We start from the raw sequence: 22,855 nt of genomic DNA on the forward strand, positions 1-22,855 counted from the left end.
AAACTCATCTTTTACACAGGAAGAAAGTGCTCGGGAGCCGGGATTGTGAGCGAGGCAGGCCGACAGGGTGTGGGGCAGGAAAATCTAGAGAGGGCAAATTCAGCCAGAGAGCTGCAGCAGTCATTACATAAAAGAGGGGGGTTATGTAACGCCTGTGGGTTCGTGTTGAGGAACTTGGGCCGAACTAAACACATCCAGATGTGTCAAACAGCACAGAAACCTATACTATACAGGCACTCACATGCATATATAAACACACACACACACACACACACACACACACACACACACATAGAGGGAGAAGAATGAAAAAAAGGGAAAAACATAGCTAAGCCACTCAGACTGCAGAGTAATGCTGAGCCATAAGCATGAAAGGCACGCTGTAGTCTCAGCCAACCTAGTTACCCTAGTTCACGAGCAGCCGGCAGACAGGCGTTCTTACAGTCTTACTGCATAAAGAGCATGCAAACATGTACTCTGGATCACCTAGTTTTATCATCTGACAGACAAAAATACATTCTGGTGTTGATCAGACAACCAAATTTCAGACATTTTCATTGTTCTGTCTATGAGCCATTATGTAAGCTCTGAGATTTCCTGATGAGCATTATTGTTGCCTCAGAAACAAGAAAACGGTGCCCACTCGCTTCTTAACACAGAACAACCCGAGCTCCATGTAACATGCCTAAATAACTGACTTCCCATGAATATCTTATTCTAATGTATCAGTGTTTTTGCAGCTAGTACAGAGGCAGACTTCAGCTCTGAGAGCTAGCAGCACCCACACCCTAGCAGAGGCCATTATGGACGTCACATTCACAGACAGACACACTGGCTAGAAGCAGAGCAGAAAGGCCCTGCAGCATAAGCACAGCAACAGATGTTGGCTGGGCCCCAATCCTCCGAGATACGGGAAACCACGTCTACAGTATAGACAGGGATGACAGGATCAGTTGTAAGCAGTCAGCGCATCCAAACAAGCTGCCCAAATAGGTTATTTTCCACACTGCTGTAAACTCAGCTGACGTTAAATAATTGAGGTGCTGCTGCCTGGAGAAGACATTACATTGTCTGTAGTGTTGACTGGTGTAGTGCTGTAAGCCATTAATTGGTAACTGAGACAAAATGTCAGTTGTGAGAATGTGGCATTATGGGTATATATACACACACACACACCCTATTGCTGCAGGACTAGCATGTTCACAATGAGGTAGGGTTTTTCCTGTGAGGGCTGGGAGCTGAGAACCAGTTCTTTACTTGTTGTGGGATGGATGATTATACAATGTGCATCAGACAGCTGCTTATGAAGGCATTACAGATGGACAGTTTTAAATTTCCATGGCAGCTTTCACTCCGTGTACAGAGAATTATTAGGCTTACATGTGCTACCACTTGGCAAACATTTGCAAACCTATAAATGACAGGTGCTTTGGTGACGGCAATACAAAAACTTTCACACATGGCTTAGACAGGAACATCTGAGCACACTAACCTAGCTCTCTGAGCCTGTTTGTTCGCCTCAAATTGCATAATTTTCCTGTATTGTGGAGCAAGCAATACAGGTCAAAAAACTATTGTGCCTTTAAAAAGCATGGCTAAACCAGTTGTCAGGTGTACTCAGGTTTGGGTTATTTTTATGAGTGAAAAATGACATGAGGTTGCTTAACAGGAACTGCTGCAGGAAAGGCAACATCTCAATATTTGCTTCAGCAGCAGGGTGTTATGTGGATCAGCGGCCTCTAAAGATCACAGTTACTGATTAATCAGTGATTTTTCCCAGTCAACTAGATTCTTTAAAAAAATGAATTCAAAGCGTGCCGACTCTTTCCTCATATGGACTGTGGGGTTATAACCAATGAACATTTATGTAACTTATACGCATACACACACACACACACACACACACAACAAGAAACCCAGATCGGCTAATGTATTACAGTAATCCTTAACTGCATCTGTACACACAGCATCTATTGCATGTCTGTCTATCCAGGAGGATCCCTCCACTGTGGCTCCCTTGGGCTTTCTTCCATTTTTTTCCCCGTTAAAAGAGTTTTTCCTTAACAGAATCGAGGGTCTAAAGGACAGAGGGTGTCATACGCTGTACATACTGTAAAGGCAAGTGTGATTTGTGATATTGGGCTATATAAATTATATTTGACTCAACTTAACGATTATATTTAACCTTACAAACCAGCACCCAAATCTGAATAAGTTCTTCAGGAAATTAGAGCTGCAATGACTTATCGTTTGTTAAATTAACTGCCAACTATTTGTTATTAATGATCGTTTTGAGTATTTTTTTATATTTTCTGATTTCTTTACTTCTTTATAACAGTAAAATGAATATCTTTGGGTTGTGGGCAACACAAGCCATTTGAGAACATCATCTTGGGCTTTGGGAAACAACATTTTTCACCATTTTATAACACAGATCAAACAACTAATGGAGTAAACAATGGAGAAAATAATCATTAGTTGCAGCCCGACAGGAAAGCACAATGTGTGATGGGAGCTCCATGATTACCATGGTAAATTACATTTCTGATTTTTCAATATCCCCTAATTAAATGGAAGGTGGTGGGTTTCAAACAGTTCATAAAATTTTGTTCAGATCAACATAAAAACATAAAAAGAACAGTCTGAGGATGTGCTAAAATTTTATATTTAATTACATGGCTATATTAAATAATTTTGATGCTTTATGGGCACAACAATTGTATTGTCAATGAATATTAGGTTAGAACGTGAAACATTTGCCTTCTGGTATAAACTACACCCACTTCTGATCTTCTATCCAAATACAGACACAAATAATGTTGTCTCTGTGCACCTCTACAATATACTGTAATGCATCTGGTCTGGCATATTTTTTTTTCAACAGGTACACGAAGAAACAATTCATAGTAAAATACTTTAAGTTAAAATTAGTTCAAGTTCACATCCCCCAGACACATTTGTCATGATTAAGATTAAGATCTGGCCTCATGCTCTGTCCACCACTGCTGCTGCTTGCACTTAGCTGAAGAATGAAAAAGCAGTTTGCAATAAATGGCTCGTGTTAGCATAAACATCGGTGAGATTAAGCCATACATATTTGAGCCTCAGTCAGACCCAGACTCAGATGAGGACTCTGTTGTGAACCAAAATCAACGACAAGCGGATGTATGAGTGTGACCATGTAGTTAAGAGTCTTTAATTTAAAAAAAAAAAATGTTTTTTTGTTAGCTTGTCACTTGCAGTAGCTGACAGATAATGCTTACTTTCGCTCTCTGTGCTGACATGTCTGCTCTGTGCTGGAGGTTTCAGGTTTCTTTGACTGCATAAAGCATATTAGACAGCGATTGGTTTAAGAATTTGTTATGTACCAAATCTAGCTCGCCTGATACAAGATAGTATAGTCAAGGACAGACATTTTAGCAGACATAAGCATAAGAAAAACACATTTCTGAGTTGAGGAGGGTAGGGATGGGTGTTGATAACCCCAACTGAAACAGTACAAGTTCCTAACTTTGAAATATCGATACACTCCTGAATAAAAAATAGTGCTATTGGTATTTACGTAACGTCACTTCAACAACTGACAGGGCAAAATGTTCAAAATTGAGGGCTCAATTTACTTAATTAAAAATAAACATTTTTACATAATTTTACATAATAAAACAACTAAATTTTTTGTACTAAGTTATGGTGAGTAGTATCAATAAGACAATCACCAAGTATTGGAATCTGTATCAATAAAGTCTTAACGATACCATTCCTCGTAGAATTGATAGTTAACTATACAGACCAATATACTGTAGTACACCTAGACTAGCAGATTTTTTTTTCTATAAACAGAGAAAGAAACAAGGAATTTAGTCAAAGTACAACAGTTAATGTAGTTAATGAACATGCTAGCAATGCTGTAGTTTATGAACATACACTTACAGCAGCTTTTTCAAGTAGGTATACAAAAGCAACTATTTGTTTGTTTTGCTGGAGTATTAATATTGTCTGTCTTACTGTCTTTTATATCACCACCCTCTTTATTTAATACTGATCCACTGACAAAGGAAGCACTAAAAATGCTCATACATTTATGAAGACCTATTTCTACACACCAAGGACTTAGCAATCGTTAACAACGGTGACTAATGTTGCAAGAAGGCTGGAGCTGCTTCACAATAAAACCCTTACAATGGCAGGCTGCTGGAACACTTTCATGGTAAAGCAGGAACAAGATGTGTCATGTTTGCTAGAACAGAAGATTTACTGCAGCTCAAAAGGAAGACGATGGGGGAAAAAATGGAACTTGTGACTAGTAATTTTGCCTGACTGTTTGTGGACATTAAATAGTGTTTCAGGAAGATTAGAGAAAAAGCAGTGACGACTGTAATAAGATAGGTAGAAGTCATCTTACAACTGTACTAAAGGTATCTGCATTATCCATACTGTTGAATCTCAATAATGCCTCCATGTCTTTCAGTTGCTTTTTAAAATAATGAGACTGCATGTAGGCAGTACTTAACAGGCTGTCTGGAGACCGTGAGGAGAAATATGATTGGTCTACTTGGTCTCAGAGCTGGTTGCTTTACTCAGAGCCTGAATATAATGACAGAATGGAAACACAGTTACTCTGGTATGCAAAAAATGCACAACACTGCACGATAATGTACAACACAATTATCTCTGCAGAGGTACTGCTACCACAACAGGTTAAATATTACAATCACCTATAAATCAATCCCCCATTCATGAACAACGTGATGGCCCATAATTAACACAACCTTTAACCTATTTTTCCTCAGTGTGGCATTTATATTTATGAGAGGAGAAGACTTATAAAACTTTGTTACTCCTCTATGACAGTAAACTAAATATCATTGAGTTGTGGACAAAACAAGACATTTGAAGACATCATCTTGGGCTTTGGGAAATAACTTACCATTTTCAGCATTTTCTGGACCAAAAAACTATTGATTAAACAAGAAACTAGTCAATAATGAAAGTAATTGCTAGTTGCAGCTCTAATGTGTCTACAAAAAAAAAAAACAACCCAAAACAAGTACTCTTGATCCAAGCCAAATTCAGAATGACAGTACACAGACACACCAAAATATATCCAATTTGATCATTTTGAATCATTATATTCTTAATCTAATGAGAAACTGGTACTTAAAATGTTGCCATGAGCCCAGTATTATAAGAAGATTTACTATTTTTGGAAAGCACCTGCAACTCCCAAGGGTCTCCGCTTTAAAAAAAAAAAAAAAAACCCTCTGGATAGGTCCACCTTTCACTTTCATTTCAGAAAGTAACTAAATAAAATGATTATAATCCAGAGTGGGGATGATTAACAAATAATTGATCAGCCGACTCCATAATAAGAAACATTGGATCTGTCTAAGTCTGAGGAGATTAAAAGGAAAAAATTATCAACAGGATTACTTCTGAATTTTAAGTAGGGCCCAACCAGAACTAAACTGCTGTGACCAAAACCAATATCAGGCAATAAAATAAATCTATACGTTATCTGCTATATATATATGATGGCCAGTATTGTTTATACACACTATGTGGGTAGTTGAGAAATACACAGTTTAATACCATTTTTGAAGATAAATACACAAATATTCATGTAGTGTGAAACCTGATATTTGAGAAAATACAGAGGGGTCACTAACTTTCTCAACATGTTGACTGAGCTGCACTACAAATGTCTCCTGTGGTGCAACATTAAAAAAGAAGAACTCTTACATGACATGCAAATAACATGAGAGTCTTATCTTCATTGTTAAACACTTATTTTCATATAGTGTTACTTGTTTCGTATGACATTAAGAATAACACTATTTTTTCACGACTTGTTAGATGTGCTGGACTTTTTCAAAAAATTATTCATATTTTGCTGTCATTCTTTCAAAACTGCTATACCGATTAACCATGAGTCATGATGATATCTCCCCTAATGTAATACTCTTTTTTTAAAAGATATTTTGACATAGGATGTCTTACATACAGTATATAAACATCTATTTTAATTTAAAAAGGCTTGAATATACAGAAAATGCTGCTATTAAAACTACTGTTTAGGAAAACGTTTTCATATAGGCACATATCAGACAACATAAGCACTGATACGATAACAGGCTGTGATAGGTCAACATAAGGCTCCAATTTTAACAATTATACTACAGTTGTTAAAAACAAAAGTACTGAAAGTATTGCATTGTTACTTGACAGTTATGGACAGAGCTGCAACAATAATTGATAATTTAATTAATCAACTATTCTGATAATTGATTACTCTTTTTGAGTAATTTTTTAATTAAAAAAAAAACATTTGAGGTTGTAACCTTGGGCTTTGGAAAACAGTGATAAAAATTTTTCACCATTTTTTGACACTTTATGGACCAAACCACTAATCGATTAATCAAGAACATAATCAACAGATTAATCAGCTATGAAAATAATTGTTAGTTGCTGCTCTAGATTAAAGATGACAACTGCCTTTAGTCTTTGTTGTATTTGTATTTGATAAGTGCTATCAACAATAAAGGAAATAATCGTTGTAGTTGCAGCCCTACAATATTTACATTTTAAAAGAAGAAACTGTAGAATTTTGTTTTAGTGAATTAAAGATATGAAACACAAAACAATGCTTTGTTTGCTTTGCTTCGCTTTGTTTACATGAACCATCACATTCATAATGACTTGTCACTTTCTCTCACTCTACCTACAGTCTCAGGCCACATAAATGTAGATCACCAGGGACCAAAATTACCACCAGCCACGTGCTGGTAAAAATTTGCAAGTAGCTGGGAGATTTGCTTCATTCATGAGGCAAAAAAAAAATATGGTAATCTACTGTATGCCTGGTAAAATTTGAACATTCACTTGCCATTTGGCTGAGGGACAAAGAAATAAATAATTTTGCACCCTGTAGCTGTCCAGTCCCCTTGAAAATGATGTGCTATAAATTAGCACACAAACTGCTCTAATGCCTCCTTTGACCTTAAAAAGGTACAAGACACAGCATGAATACATTACAAGCAACTTTTCTACTTTTGGATCATGCCACACACTCAAGCTTCCTGTTACGTTATGAAGATTATTTAGGTCAAAGGTCTAAAGTCAACACAGTAAAGGATAATAAAAATCTGTGTTCTTAGCTACATTGTTAATAATCTACCCAATCCTGCACAGGTCAGTTAGTCCATTAACGCTGCTGACCCACCTGCTGTATCTTTTTTCCCCCTTCCTCACACTAATGACACAGAAACGAGTACTCTGGTGTGAACTTCCCATGGAATACATTTGCAAGCTCCTGCTGAGGTAAACCCGACATCACAACAGGCAGCATGTACAAACACAAAACCAACACCTTCTGCAAAAACCACCACCGCCCCAACTCTAGGTTTCTTCTTGGTTTCAGTTTAAATCAAAACATTTGCTGGCTCTGTAGGTGCTCACTTGTTCGCTCTGCAGATAAACAGAACGTTCAGTTTCAGTCTTGGCCCTCTCAGGAGGAAGCTCTGTGTGACGAGAGAGCATTTTTTACTTCGAGTCCATTCGAGCCTGTGCGTTCTCCACAGGATGATACCACCCACACGACTACACATGCTCTATGGTCGAACGATATCTCTACCCCTCCCTGGAGTTTGACCCAACCACTACTGAAGCGCAGACCAGGCAGTTATGATTGTCATTAGCACCTGCTAGGCCCAAATAGCATATTGCAGGGCCTCAAAATACAGGGACCTTAATTGCACCAGGAAAATCTGAGGGTTATGAGAGCTACTTGGAAATGGGAAAATGAATCCTATTCACCAAGAAACCCTTTTTCACATGAATGCTCCTTTCAGCATTCAACATGAACCTTAGCAGTTACTTTAGTACAGGCGTTACACAACATGACCCCACACAAACTGCAACAGAAACTCTTTCAACTGTTCTTGTCTCATAAACACGTTATTTATAACATGTCAGAAGTTTTAAGACATCCAAGTCAGGGCTCAACAACAAGTATCAACTACTTTAATAATCAATTAATCAGATGAGATGTCAATTTTTCACCTTTTTAAATGTGAATATTTTATGGTTTCTTTACTCATGTGTGACAGTATTCTAAATATCTTTGGGTTGTGGGCAAAACAAGTTATCTAAAGACATCATCTTAGGCTTTAGGAAACACTGATTGACTACTTTTACCATTTTCTGACATTTTATAGATGAAACAACTAATCAATGAATCGAGAAAATAATTGACAGATTAATCAACCATGCAAATCATTGGTTTGTTCCAGCCTTTGCTGCAGCTCTAGATTAAACATGACAATTAACTTTAGTCTTTGTTGGTATTTGTTAACTGTCAATAAATATTTTTTTTTTTAGAAAAAAAGAATAAAAAGATTTTTGTATTTCTAGTCTGATGTCCACACATACAGCACGGTGGTTTCAACAATGAACCAGAAACTATGTTTTACATGAGACATGACACTGGATGCAGTGCAGTGAACATGAAAAAGGACAAGTGGGACAAAATTACCTAGTGAGTTAGTCTCCTTGCAATATTTTGTAATAAAGACAAGTTTTATTGAAAAGCTATCATTATTGACATTCATTATTGTCAACAATCATTGATATTTATTGGTGTGATCTATTTTTCCCCCCTCAAGTGACACAAAACCTGTTGAGTTTGTTTACATTGCAATTGGTGTGAGGTTGACTCACACTTATGGGGGAAAATGCCTGGATTAATACTCCTCTACTGCAGAATCATGTACAGCCCTAAATTAGCTTGATATCTCTGTGCGTGAGGACACTTGTACTTACATTTTGACATGTCGCTGCTCAATGTCCACTCTGGCCAGTTCCTCCTCCTCCAGGTCAGAGTCCCCTCCAGAGCTACTTTCTGTTACATCTGAGTCAAAGGCTCTTTCTGCTGAATGAAGGTTGGCCGATCCACTCAGGTACAGTCTCTCCAGTTCCAAGGGCATGGCGCTGCTTTTCAGGAAGCGGCCGAGGCCGTCTCTGTTGTTTGAGGAAGAGTGGCGTCCAGTCCTCCATGAAGCCGTAGGGGTCGCCGTCTCCGATTTGCGGTTACCAGCCAGTAGCCGATTGAGAGCTGAGTCCAAGAAGCCACCCAGCTGCTGCTGAATGTGCCGCTCCACCTGCTTGGCCTGTACAACCTGAAGACGTTTGCGCAGGCGCCGTAGCCGGCTTTCGATCTCAGCTTGGCGGCTGCTGTTGAGAAGTGTGCGCTCCCTAACATGAGCGTCAAGGCTGTCCGAGGAAGAACTACAGGGTAGAGGAGGCTGTGATGCAGGTGTGCAAGACGGGGAGCCCTGCTGGCTGCTACCTGGTCTCTCCCTATCAGAACCCTGTGGCTGACTGATAGGCGTGTGTGAATCAGCCTCCTCCAAATTTGCTTGTTCAGTGGGGTTAGGGTTGTCATGAGTAAAAGGGGAAAGTGCAACAGACTGAAGCACTGGTGGTTCAAGGTTTTTTCCATCTGTATTTTGAGAAACCCCAGAGGAATGCTTCTGTTTAAGGGTTCCTTTCAGCGGGATATGCCCTGATAAGGTCGCTGTCAAGGTCTCAGAGTCCAAGGGCAGGTTCTGGGACTGAGAGTCTGTGGTGGCAGAAGGCTTGTCACCATTCACCGCCACCACGCATCCAGGGCCAGACATAGTGGCCAGCTTCTTGGCCAGGCCATTGACAGGTGCCGTGGGCTGGCCACCTCCGTTGGTGCTGCCACTCATGAGGCTTTTGAGCTGGCCGCCAGAGAGTTCTATCGCCTGCCTCTTCCTCAACAGGAAGTCTCCGCCGCCGTTGAGCAGGGAGCTGGGCAGTATTCTGTGGCTTTTCAACACAGACTGTTTGATGAGGACTCCTTGCAGCTTGATTGACTCCTTAGTTGAAGGGACCGATGTCACATCAGAGCATAGGTAAGAAGCCACCAGCGGCTGGAGCTTGCCCAGGGCCGAGGCCTGAGCCACGGGGTCGGCTTGGGGCTGCTGCTGCTGCTGTTCCTGGTCGCTGCCACAAAAGTCAAGAGGGCACTCTTCGGAGGTGGCCTTGCACTTAGCGGGGCCGCTGCTATGGATAAGGATGTTGCTGGCGTTACCGTTGTTCTCTGCACTGGCCGGTGAGAGACTTGAGGATGGGGCAGCCAGTTTGAAGCGGATGTGGTGAGCTTCGGCTGGGGCGTCGGTGAGAGCGGGCGCCATCGCAGCCATGCAGTGCAGAGGGACGGGCACCGCGGCCTGCTCCACACCACCCGCTTACTGCCCCACCTGAGGACAGCCTGGATAGAAAAGAAAAAAATAAAGACAGGAGAGGGGAGACAAGAAATAAAGTTAAAGAAATTGGTTAACTCAAGCATGAATAAAAATCTTACTGCATCAAATTCAGATCCTAGTTGGTATGGGAGGGTGTTGGGTGGAGATCTTTTCCCATCAACAATTCAAAGGTAAACCACAACCACAGAGATAAACATACAGACACTGCCCAGAAAATGTTGAAAAATGTTGTAAATAGTGATTTAATCCTGAAACCAGCTGTTCTACAGAAGTTTTCTTGCTCAATCGTGAACAATTAGATTAATTACTGACTACTGTGATAACAAAAAAAAAATAAATAATAAATCTAATTCCAAGTTCTTAAATGTAAATATTTTCTGGTATCTTTACTTCTTTATGACATTAAAATGAATATATTAGGGTTGGAGGCGTGTATTTTGATATTTTGATATGATATTTTATAGACCAAACTAACAGATTAGTCAGGAAAATAATCAAAGGATTAACAGACAATGAAAGTAATCGTTAGTTGTATCCCCATGTAAGTACAAAGTACATTCACAATTATTCAAAAGGCAACTGAGTGAGGAATGACAGTTAACTTCATAGATTACATAGAAACTGTACATAAAATAAAAATGTTCAGACACAAAGGCAGTGAGAATGGTTCAAAATCTTCATTTTACTCAAATAAACACAAAAATATGTTTTACATATATCTCCACATTGAATACTACATAAGTGAAAAGCAACATGGAGGAGGGCTGTACATATATACAATAAAACACACAACTCAAATACTTGCACTACAGGTTCTGTAAGCCATTAGAGTGAGTGGAAAATTACTAACCACCACCCAAAAAGAAACTAACATTTTCAAAATATTTGGCACCAAATATGATGTTGAAACTGCACTAATATCACCACTTAATATCAAGTCTAACATACTGACTCAAAAACAAACCTGCAATAAATGTCTACAACTAATCTAGTTAAAGGCCTAACGATATTAACCGGTGAGTCACTGACATTTTGTTGACCTACTGGTTGCAAGTGTTGCTAAAAATGATCCTCCAAAACAGACCAGGAAAAACACTTCAGGTGATGAGGGGGAACATCTGAGATGATCAAATTTACTCTTATCTTTCTGATCGGTCACTAAGCTCTTACAAAATTCCAGAAAATGTAATTTGACTCCGTTGTAATCACAATAATGCATTTGTCTACAGGGGCCTTCTTCCACCATGAAAAAATGAACGATATACACTGACCTTGGTGAATGGGATGCTAACGATATAGATGAAATAACAGCAGACATCTGAGCTAGAACTACATCCCAGGCCAATAAATAATTCCCACTACACCCATGCTTGTGTGAACAAGCCTTCATTGTCATTTCCTTACAAGGCTCCTCTTTATAGAATAAGCTTTGGAATTCAATTCTGATGAAAGAAGAAACAGGAAAGGCCCATGCAAATTATCCAAACCCCACTGCCCTGCATGTGCCCTGGTAAGTCAGTGTGCAGCAAGGTTCCACACAGGCAGTGTAAGTAGGTGGATTTAGGCCCCAGCATTAGTCCAAAGCACATGATGTCATCCTGACTGTGTTCCTGTGTCAATTTCAGTTGTACCTATTAAACCCTCCCAATTTTTCAAAATATTATTACCAGCAACATGATTCTCAAATTAAATATGTAGAGAGGAAGGAAGGATTAAAGTGAATCACTGTTCCAGTAGTTAACATGTCATCCACACCGACTGTCTGTATATCCAAATCAAACTTTTAAAAAGCCTCCCTTCAAATACAAGAGATAAAAGCGAGCTGCATCTCCTCGTATCGTCTGCAGGGTCAGATGAATGGGGGCTCAGTATTTCACCGCAGTTTCTAGTCAGCGCGCACTACGCCATGTTGGTATTTCCGAAGCAGATTATGCAATGCAATTCATCTACCTAAAACCGCCCATTCCGCTCCAAACACACCGAACTTGTTCATGCTACAAGGCAGGAAATTAAATAACCAACGTTAGTAAACGCATCACTTTAATTCATTATGCATTATAGCTCCAGCTTCTATAGGAACTGTCTTGCTGGAGATGCGACAAAAATGTCCACATCCAACCTTAGCCAACCATAACGTAATCACCAAAATGTCTTCCTGATGTTTACAAAAACATTTTAAAAGGAAGGCTGGATGCGCACAAGTGTATTAGCGTTATTTATTTCACATTATCCGATTCACATCAGCTTCCGCGGAAAAAAAAAACATACCACATCACTGTTTTTATATCAACAAAAATCGGCAGCCGATCATTGCTTCATCACCCAAACTGCACGGAACGAAAGATAAATATCTATATAAACCGTGTCACTCTATACACTGCGTGCAAATTAATGCGCTTCGCTTCTAGCTAACGTTAGCTCGGGAAAGCTGCTGATGTAAGAAACACAACCTGCTCGCAAGCTAGCGTGCAACTGCAGTGAAACGCTGCCGACCTGCCCTCCTCATCAGATCACATTATAGATCATTTTGTAGCTTTTCCTTTTAGCAGCACCACTTGAGACAGGTCTGCTTTCAGTGACTTTGAGCTTTACGCAAACCTCGTTAGGACGAGTCAGTCAGTAACTACGTAACCTACGCTCCCGTCAGTGGTAGTTTAAGTCAATAAGTGATATGTTTTATGGGTAAAAAGCCATACTAACGCGTCAGGGCATGAAACACCATAATAACAAGACACCTCCACTCGTTATGCATCACAACTTATTTTAAACAGACCTATTGCAGAGCGGAGACATGCTGTGCATTGCAATTAGACTGAGGAAATAAATACAGGCAGCCTGTTGGTGTAAATCTACGGTGATGGTGGTCGTTTAGCCCCACACGAGCCTGGTATCTGGTGGGTGATTAAATAGCACGTAATGTAAATGTACATATGTGAAAAGCTGAGAAGTTGGGAGTAGACCCTGCCAGTCTAGCTAGCTCGCTAACAAAGAAAAAGGAGGAACCTACCACGTGACGAGGTTGCACTATCCGAGGGAATTTCGGCAACAATCCCCTGCAGTTTTTGGTGGAAAAAACCCAACAGTGCTAACACAAAAACACGGCTCGATTCGATCACTCTGCCATTAATTAATCCAAAAATGCAGCCAGATTGCCGAAAGGGGCCCGGTTTCACACACACAGCCGCTCGGGTTCGTTCCGGATTCAGGCGAATCACCGATCTACACCTCGCTCTGCTGAATATACGACCAGGCCGTGAAACACTCCTTTCTACTCCAATTTACTTCAAATGTAGGCGATTTCACAGCAATCCTTCACCAAAAAATCCGATTCTCAGTAAGCGAAAGGTAATCCAGATGGCAGTTTGTCGAGAGCCTTTTTCTCTCGTTTTAGGGAGAGACGCTTAGAAAATGGCGGCTAGCTCCTCTCCCTCGGATTTGAGTCTGACAAACATAGAAGGGCTGTGTGTGTGTGTGTGTGTGTGCGTGTGTGTGTGTGGTAGGCGGGAGACATTTCTCATACTCACCACTAGAGTAAAGGGCAGATAAGAAACGACATAAAAGCTCAAAAGAAGATACCACAGGAGGGCATTGTCTTCCAAAACACAGCGCAATGTCAATGTTGCACTTGTTAAAGACACAGACTGTTATGGACGCGGGGTAAAAGGTGCTGCTGGTGGTTCAGCTGGAAAATTTCCACTGCTATTTATGACGCTACTCCACCTCATGTACTGTAAATATCTGCATTTAACCACCTGTTTTATCCACATAAAGCACCTGTACACAAACTTAATAATTTACACAGATAACTCATATATTTTTACATTACAGGTTAGATTTTATCCTCTAAAATGGCTTAATTATGGCGATTATAAAAGCAGGGAATGGCTCATTAGCTCCTAGTTTCCATTGGGCATTATAGTAGAGGGGATCACCCCTTTGAGGAAAAACTGGGCCTGTCACTTTCTACAGGATCGCCCACCACTACAGCAACCTTAGTGAAAGTACAGCTAGTGACCACGTGAAGGAGCTATTCTCCACCTGACTGTTAAATACAGTCATGAGCCAAATATAATACATCATACTGTACAGCTGTGTACGATCAGGGAGGGGGAACCACCAAATAATACAAAAAATAAATACAAAACTAAAAGAAAAACTACTGCACAAGCATTGATCTCTGAAAGTACAGGGGTGGACATTAAATAAAACATACTAATAATGCACTGGCCTTTAAGACTAGCTAGTTGGTTGAGTTGCAGTGTAGTGATTCCCAACGTGTGAGCCAGAGAGTTCATGAAAAATAAATAAATAAAATGTTTCAATTTTATACATTTTAAATTACAGTAAAATATATACGATTTATTTTAAAAGGTAATCAGAACTAAAAATAAACAAATAAAGCCATGGTATTTTAGTTTAATAAATGTTGAAGCATATTTTGTGAGCTGTCGGAACATGTTTTGTATTTTGTCATTGGTCTGATTAGTCTCATGTATTGATCGGAGTTGTGATTAAAGGTTTGGGTGGACCCTAAAAGATTTTCAGCTTTCAAACTGGGCCTTGGCATTCTTAAATTTGGGAATGGCTGTAGTGGATTGAGATTAGAGCTACAGTGATAGCATATTAATCACCAAATTAATCGTCAACGATTTGATTTTTTTTTAATAAGAAAAAATGAAAAAATTCTCTGATTTCAGCTTCTAAAATGTGAATATTTTCTGGTCTCTTTAGTCTTCTAAACTGAATATCTTTGGTTTGTGGAGAAAACAAGACATTAACGACATCTCTGTAAGCTTTGGGAAACACTGATCAACATTTTTTAACATTTTATGGGCCAAATAACTAATCAATTTATCGACAGATATCAAGAAAAATAACTGGTAGTTCATATAGTGAGTCACGACTTTCCAAATCCATGATTCTATTTCACTTTCTATTTTAACGTCAGGATGCAATTCAATTTTGTGACTTTCTTTTTTTTTCCTGACAGTTATGCCATTGTTAAATTATCGAGTCCTGATTTGTAAACATCAACAAATCACAGGTTTCACATCCTGATATAATTTACGTCTTCATATTCTTCTTCAAAAGGATGTGGTATAAAGTGTGACATAATGGTGGGTAAGCTACACTGTGTTGTTTTTGTTTTGTTTTTTTCTTCAGACATGTGCTGAAATACTGGAAGAATAACAGATTCTACCTTTCGATTCGATTATCGAAATTGAAAGCTCAGTTTGATCGATATTTTTGATTCAATATTGAAATTGCAACACCACTAAAACACAAAACATTTGACACAGCTTCAACAAAACTGAGCAGGGTTATTATAGTTTTCAACTTTTCATTAGTTTCTTTTTTTTTGTTTTTGTTTTCCATTCAGTTTAATTTCAGTTAACTTCCAGTAGCTATTTTGTTGTTTACTTGTTTCAGTTTAATTTTTATTGTTTATAAATGTTTAGTTTTCATTAGTTTCACTATTAGTTTTAGTTTTTTTAATATAATATGGGGGGTTTTGGTCAGGGGGTTTGGTTGAGGAAGTTCAAAATAGGGACTAAAACTAACTCACTGTCATGTTGACATCCAAGTTTGAAGAGACGTACACACACACTGATGTCTTCTCGTGCTTGAAGTGTTGACAAATTTGACCAGATTGACACTAAAGACATATCCTGGATAGTTTTATTTTACTTAGTTTTGTAAACACACATTATTGTTTGAGTTAGTTTTTTCTGGAGTCTGGTTTTTATTATTATTTCAGTTAACTAAAATGTTTGTCATACCTGCTTTGGTTTTTCATCTTAGTTTTAGTTCTCTGTAATAACCTGGATACAAACAATAAATAAGGTTATATATTATTACATTCTTATTGTTACATATACATTTTTGATATTTCTTGTGTTTTTTTGATGCTACAAAACCCTTTTAGAATTTAACAAAAGAAGACCAAGCTCATAATTAATGTTGTCGAAGCACACAGCTGTGAAATTAAATTTAAGATTCTGTCCAAAACAAGAGACAATTTAGGAGCTACGTCACGTCCATATCGCTAAAATTTATGAAGAATATAAAGGAAATCAAGTGAACATGGCTACACAGAACTATTCGTACACAAGAGGAATAATAGTAGTGGTTTGTGGTTCCATGTTGGTTTCATTTTGTAGTTGTTAAAGCATGACCGGTATTTTTTTTTCTCAAAAACATATTTAAAAGCAAGACGTACGTTAATGCAACTTTACAACTAGTATTAACTTTATAATGCAATTTTTTAAGACCTTTTAAATTTTACTGAAGACATTTAAAGATATAAAATTCAGATTTTTAAGACTTTTAAAGGACCTACAGAAACCCTGATGGACACATTTGTATTGGATTGCATTACACTGTACAGGTTTTGCTATATGTGTGTGTCCACCCCATATACTCTTGACTGTACTAGTGTAGATATGAGGCTTTGTATAAGCGCTCAGCTATTGTGGCGTGTTTACATTGGATGATAAGAAAAGGAATTCCTTCATATTTAAAAGCATGTAGCTCTAAATTAAGATGAAGAATTTAATAGATTTAGCTACACAATGAAAGTCTGTTTTTAGCCTTACAGTGATGAGTATTAAACGTGACACTTGTGTCTGGGAAACTGTAACTTCCTCAGTTCTTTGATGTTTAGTTCTGCTCAGGATTTGTTGGCATTTATTATAAATAAAGCAAAAATAATGGGAACTGCCAGAAGACCAAAAAAAATGTGTATATATATTTTTTTTAAATGCCGAAAAGTCGACCGGTGTTGTTGTCTTGGAAACTCTTGGAAGCAAGTTTTGATCTCACATCATTATAAAACAAACAGAAATATGTTAAACTTGTATTTTTGTTTGTGTTTATGGGTGCCATGGTGATTTTTTTCCTCCAAGCCGAGGAAGATAAAGTGCAGCAATGAATCATGCACATTGTGTTCATGATCTTTTGCAAAGGTCATAGGTTATATGGCTTATTAATATGCAACAAATGCAGCTTATTACGCCAACCTCTCTTTGGGATCACTTTGATTTAAGTCTTTAACATACAGAACGAACAAAAATTTGGACACAAATATTAGAGATTGCCTGTTACACCATCTGACAGAAGCCGATAACTATTCAGGGTTTTTTCTGGTGTTTACCAACCAGCCTGAGAAAAAGCTTCTAGGGGAAACATTGATGATGCTACAGGGTTGTGGTGGGACATATGTTGTATTACACTGAATAATTTATAGATATCTCACATTTTTTAAGTGTATCACATAAGTACTTGTGTAACTGAAATCATTAGATGTAATGACCCTGTTTTTGGTAAATCAAAACTATGCTTTTCTATACCAAATTACCTGATTTTTAATTATTGTATTTCCTGTTTTTAGTCATTTTTTCATGAAATGTAAAGTACTTTAAGCTGCATGTTTTGTATGAAAGGTTAAATATAAAAGTTATTATTATTGAACTGCGGTTTTTCCTGCTTCTCTTCACAAAGATCATGTCAGTGTGTATAGTACTCATATCTCGTTTTGAGGGTGTTTGAATTTCTATAGTTTCTCGCCTATTTGTAGTTTTTCATTTAATGATACTTTTGCTCATGCTTTTTCAGCTTATCTTCTTGGTCATTTAAATAAAAAACTGCTTATGATTTCCTGTGCATGCAAAATCTTCCCAGGAAACACTTATTGCACATTAGATGTTTATAGTGTTACATCCTTCCTTTGATGAGTAATACGCATAAATGTTTATAATAATGTTATGCATCATTAATTTAAGCCTGTTAATCACTAGAAATGAATTACATAAGTAGTGTGAATCTAGAATGGCTCAGTGCGTCTGATCAGACAATGCTTGTGACTTGTTATATATCACTTTTACTGTTAAGTAATGCAAATTAATGCATACCACTCATTTCCTACGGGTCTTGCATGGCCCCTGTGCATTATCAGGCTACCAGAGACGACATGCATAATAAATAAGTTATTATCAATGTGTGAGTGTGCATGTGTGAATGAGAGAGAGAGCAACTGTCTAACGACCTGTTATGAAAATTATATCAAATTCATATCTACATGAAAGTCTCAGAAGGCAGACTACAAATGCCAGGATCAAATAGCTGCTGATGTTGTTGATTGTCATCCAGTATATTATCCAATGAGATGTATTTATCCTTTTCTGCTATACTGATAATTGGTAAAATCATCCATCCATCCATCTTCTTAAGCTGTTCTAGGTTAAGGCAGCAACAGGCTAGGCAAAGCTTCCTACACTTCCAGCTCCAAAGCCATATCACTGAATTCCTCCTGGGCGCTCCTGGGCGGTTCATAGGCATCCTCACACTTGCTGGGATATGTAATCCATCCAGCATGTTTCGGTTCTCCTCCCAGTCGGGACACACCCGTTGTCTGAAATACCTCCACTGGGATGTGTGCGTTTCCTTATTAGATGCACCTCATGTGGCTCCTTCCCAGTCAGCTGTTCCTGTTGGGGTGAGCCGCAGCACCTGAGAAGGGCAACTCATGTTGGCCACTAGTATCCACAATCTCAGGCTTGTTTTAGGTCACCACTCAGAGCCCACTGATGAAGACTGGTAAAGAGCATCGCCATCCAGTTCCGCCATAAATACACAAAAATAATCATAGAAATTAAATTATAATTAATATAATACCTTATACTCCATTGTTGAAATACTCCATTTAGTAATCCAAGGGGCCATGGTTCCAGTTACCACACATGGAAATAACAGGACACCTAAAAACAAAAACAATGAAGAGACAAACATTAGTTAAACCCCATTTAAACATTTCAGAGCAGACTCAGGCTTAGTGCATAAAGTTGTCAACTGTCTTGGCAGCGGTGAGAGTCTCAAGGATTTTTTTTTACGTCCAGCTGGCAAGCTAGCGCTAGCTGGCTAACATTACCTACACGAACGTTATCATTGCAAATTTATAATGAAAAAGTTTTACATGTTGAATATTTTTAACACTGGGCTTGAACATTTAAAAGCAAGTTGTGTGGGGTGTTTCGTTATTGACTATCGTGTCAAGGAATGCACTGCCAGTGATTTTTGTAATACAATTAACAGTACTTTCTCTCAGCGCTAGTTGAGAAGCTAACGTTAGCCAAGCTAGTGTTTGAGACGGTCGTGCATAGAGGGGAACCTCAGACTCGCGAAAAATCTCGCGATTGATTAGTTAGTTTAACCCAAACCACAATCTTTCCTTAGCCCTATCAAAGTTCTTTCTGTTCATAAATCTAACCATATTATTAACCACAGTGTTATCGTTTTATAAATCAAAAGTATTTACACCATAAGAAAACAACTTTCTTAAATCTCGCGAGAGTTTCTAAACAGGGTTCCCTTGTAGATAGGACCGTTTGAGACGGAGGTACACCGACGTAGTAAGCTAACGCCGAGAGGCTGGCCAATAACAGCCAACTTAGCTAGCAGGCTAAGCTAATACTCGCTAGCTTGTTTGCTTCCCGATCCCATACTGACTTCTCAATGACTACCGTTTTTTGCACGTTTGGCAGAAAAGTGTGCTGAAAAAATCCAACCTACACAAATCGAACAGCCGAACGTTTAACCAAATGAGAGTTTTTTCCTGACAAGCGCAGCGTTCGTTAATTTTGAGAAAATAACAAGACAAAATCTTACTTACCTGCTTGTCCTGTTACTAACCGTTTACGACTTGATAACAACCCTCCCCCGCGCTCCTATTGGTCTAAACGTCTATTTACGGGTTCCTATTGGCTCGCGCGGCTGTCAGTCTTGGCAAATGCCCGTACAGCGGAAATGTGGACGAAAGTTCATAGCACGAAACTTCATTATCCAAAAATATTGTTTTCATTTCAAAATGTTTTCTTGAGTCTCACAACCACCCCATAATTTGTAAATGGCTGCTTTTACTGCGCCATTATATGAGTGTTTATTTACTCCGCACGCATGCTAGCTACTCACAGTCCAACCTGATGTATTTTCACTCAATGTAACTACAATATCTAATATTTTTAACGATTTGTCTGTGGGACTTTACTCAGAAATGAACCGCAGGTTTTCACAGCACAAGATAAGTCACAGGCAGATGAAGCAGATGGCTGCAAATTAGTTTGTTCAACATATTTCATCCTGTCTTTTTACTTGCATCAAATGCTAAATAGATTTTGGTGGTGGAATGACATTTGAATGGTCTGTGTCCCTCAATCCTTGTCTCAAAGTAGGACAGGAGACACAAGAGAAGACTTTTACTTCACCAGAGTGGAGTTTAAGCTGGATAGCTGGTGAGACAGGAGACAAATTTATGCAAGGGGCAGAGGATGGGGGTAAATCTAAATTAGTGAGGCAGCGTTGGGCTTGTAATGATTTGCATCATGCAGCACTGCGGAGGGACAGTTTGCAGAAGTTTCCATGCAGTGAGTGAGCGTCCCCCCACATAGTGTCAGTGATGCTTCAGTCTGACCCCACTCACTCACATCCACACTTAAATATTGAATGGAAATGATCCTCGTCCCACGTCTATGACAGCTCAACAACAAAGGCCTGAAGTAGAGGATGACATTTTACATTAAGTGTGATAGCAGCTGCAAATGCATATTGGAAATGTGGGAGTGAGGAGTCATATAGACTACATTTACCATGTGTTATTTATTTCTTATCAAGTTTTTAATGCATGCATTGTTGGTGTCAGTTGATGCATCATGTCTTTACTGCACCTCACTGTGAAACCATCCTGTGCAATAATATCTACACACCATCCTGTGAATTTGCTGCTTGCATTCTGTGCAACCAAATCTCTGCATCTCCGTTCAATTATCCATTTTATAAGCCAATATTAGATATTATTTATATTATTAGATATAATCACATCCTTCACTGAAGTAGCAGCACCACCAGTGATGATATGTAATATATCTGTATTTAATTTAATTTGAGGTACTTTTACTTTACTTGAAAAATAGTTCAAGTTTCCACCATCACAAATGTTGCTTTTCCCTTTAATTATTTTAATATTTTAATTTATTTTTAATATTGCTGATGTTATTGTGAAGGTGTCACTTTGGGCTCTCAGTCAATTACATTTCTCACTTTTTTTCAGATTTTATAATCAATCGATCAGTGGAGAAAATAATCAACAGATTAGTTGTGTCAAAGAAAAAGGAAAAAATAATCACTAGTTAGAGTCCTACAGAACAGCTGAAAATGAGCTCCACCTCAAACAACTACAACAGTAAAATCCTGCTTTAATGCACGAGTTATAATATTCTGATAAAAGTACATGGAACGATTCTGAGTTACTTTACTTGAGTATTATCATTTCATGTTACTTTGTACTTGTACTTTTTATCTCTCAGTGATGTCGATGTGGTCAGAGGTAACACAGACTTGAGATTTTCGACCAGAGAGGGCAGTGAAACACTTATTTCCTGCACGGTGAAATTAATCGGCGACTATTTTAATAATCATTTAAATCATTTTTCATGTAAAATCATTTCATGGTTCCAGCTTCTCAAATGTTCTCAAATTTGCAGCTTTTCCTTTGAATTAATTTAATCTGACAACATTAAAATCCTGCTTTCACATAAATGACTGAGTCATAATAATCTAATGACGTGACAATAATGCAGTGGTCACAGGGGACATTTTGTCCTCTCGAGTGTCACCACCCAAGACAGATTTATGAAGAAACATTTCAACTTCTGCTTAATATTTTTTTTAATTTTCCCACCTTCCAGAATCAATTAGAGCTGTTTCCATAATGACAGACGTTACTACAGACATGAACTTTTTATAAATAATTCATATAACATGGATCCATAATGTGCTTCACCTGACTGATCCTTTGAGGACGTTAGAGTTACTTTAACTTAATTACTTAAAAAGGATAAAATATCCCTTTATCCTTTTGTTTTTCTTTTTTCGTCAGTGTGATTATTATTCAGTTGTTTATCTAATTACTTTGCTGATCTGTTTATGAATTATTCATGAAATTAATTTTGATTGTTTAATTAACTTGTACCCCAGCTTCCTGCTCATTAGAACTCATCTTTTCTTAATGTTGTGTAATTGTATTATTGTGTGACCTGTTTTCAAAAAGTGGTGGAGGACGGAGGTTAGTGTACAGGGACTGGATGTTGTGGGGATTTGGGGGTCTGGAGGATATATACATTTATTTATTTATTAGTATTTCTTTTTTTTCCTCCTTGTATTATAATATGTATGTGTTTATTTTTGTTTTTTCCCCTTTATTATTTTTTTTATATATTTATTTTTTATTAGAAAATGGCTTTTTAATTCTATATTTATTGGGTTTTCATTTGTTCTATTCTTTGGTCATATGTCACTATGCTGCTTCACATCTTCAAAAATAAAGTTACAAATAAAGAAAACATTAACAAAGCCAGTGTAATTTTTTGTTGTAGTGTATTTTACTTGTGATCATTTAACTCCATGTGTTCGGTGGAGAAAGAAACTTTTAAAGCCACACACACACACACACACACACACACACACACACAGTCAGAAACATCTGTACAGTTGTGTGTGACCTGTGACGCCAGCTGTGA

The 22,855-nt window shown here is 38.2% G+C and overlaps 1 protein-coding gene across 4 annotated transcripts in view; it reads right to left on the reverse strand.

Moving 5' to 3' along the window:
* The window catches only part of LOC146312398 (KAT8 regulatory NSL complex subunit 1-like), a 46,179-nt gene extending 26,164 nt beyond the window's left edge, over positions 1 to 20,015 (reverse strand). For 2 of the 4 annotated variants that reach the window (XM_084740135.1, XM_084740132.1), the window contains exons 1-2: positions 13,294 to 14,485; positions 8,818 to 10,291 (exon numbers count right to left, since the gene is read on the reverse strand). In XM_084740135.1, the coding sequence (XP_084596261.1) occupies positions 8,818 to 10,223 (1,406 nt within the window). In that variant the 5' untranslated portion in view covers positions 10,224 to 10,291; positions 13,294 to 14,485. Of the gene's footprint in view, positions 1 to 8,817; positions 10,292 to 13,293; positions 14,486 to 18,959; positions 19,043 to 19,953 lie in introns of those variants that run through there. The other 2 variants (XM_084740133.1, XM_084740134.1) reach the window with 2 other exon arrangements.
* Positions 20,016 to 22,855: the final 2,840 nt, after the last annotated feature.

This window comes from Lutjanus erythropterus, chromosome 17 (assembly GCF_056507025.1).
Source record: "Lutjanus erythropterus isolate fLutEry1 chromosome 17, fLutEry1.hap2, whole genome shotgun sequence".
NCBI lineage: Eukaryota > Metazoa > Chordata > Actinopteri > Lutjaniformes > Lutjanidae > Lutjanus > Lutjanus erythropterus.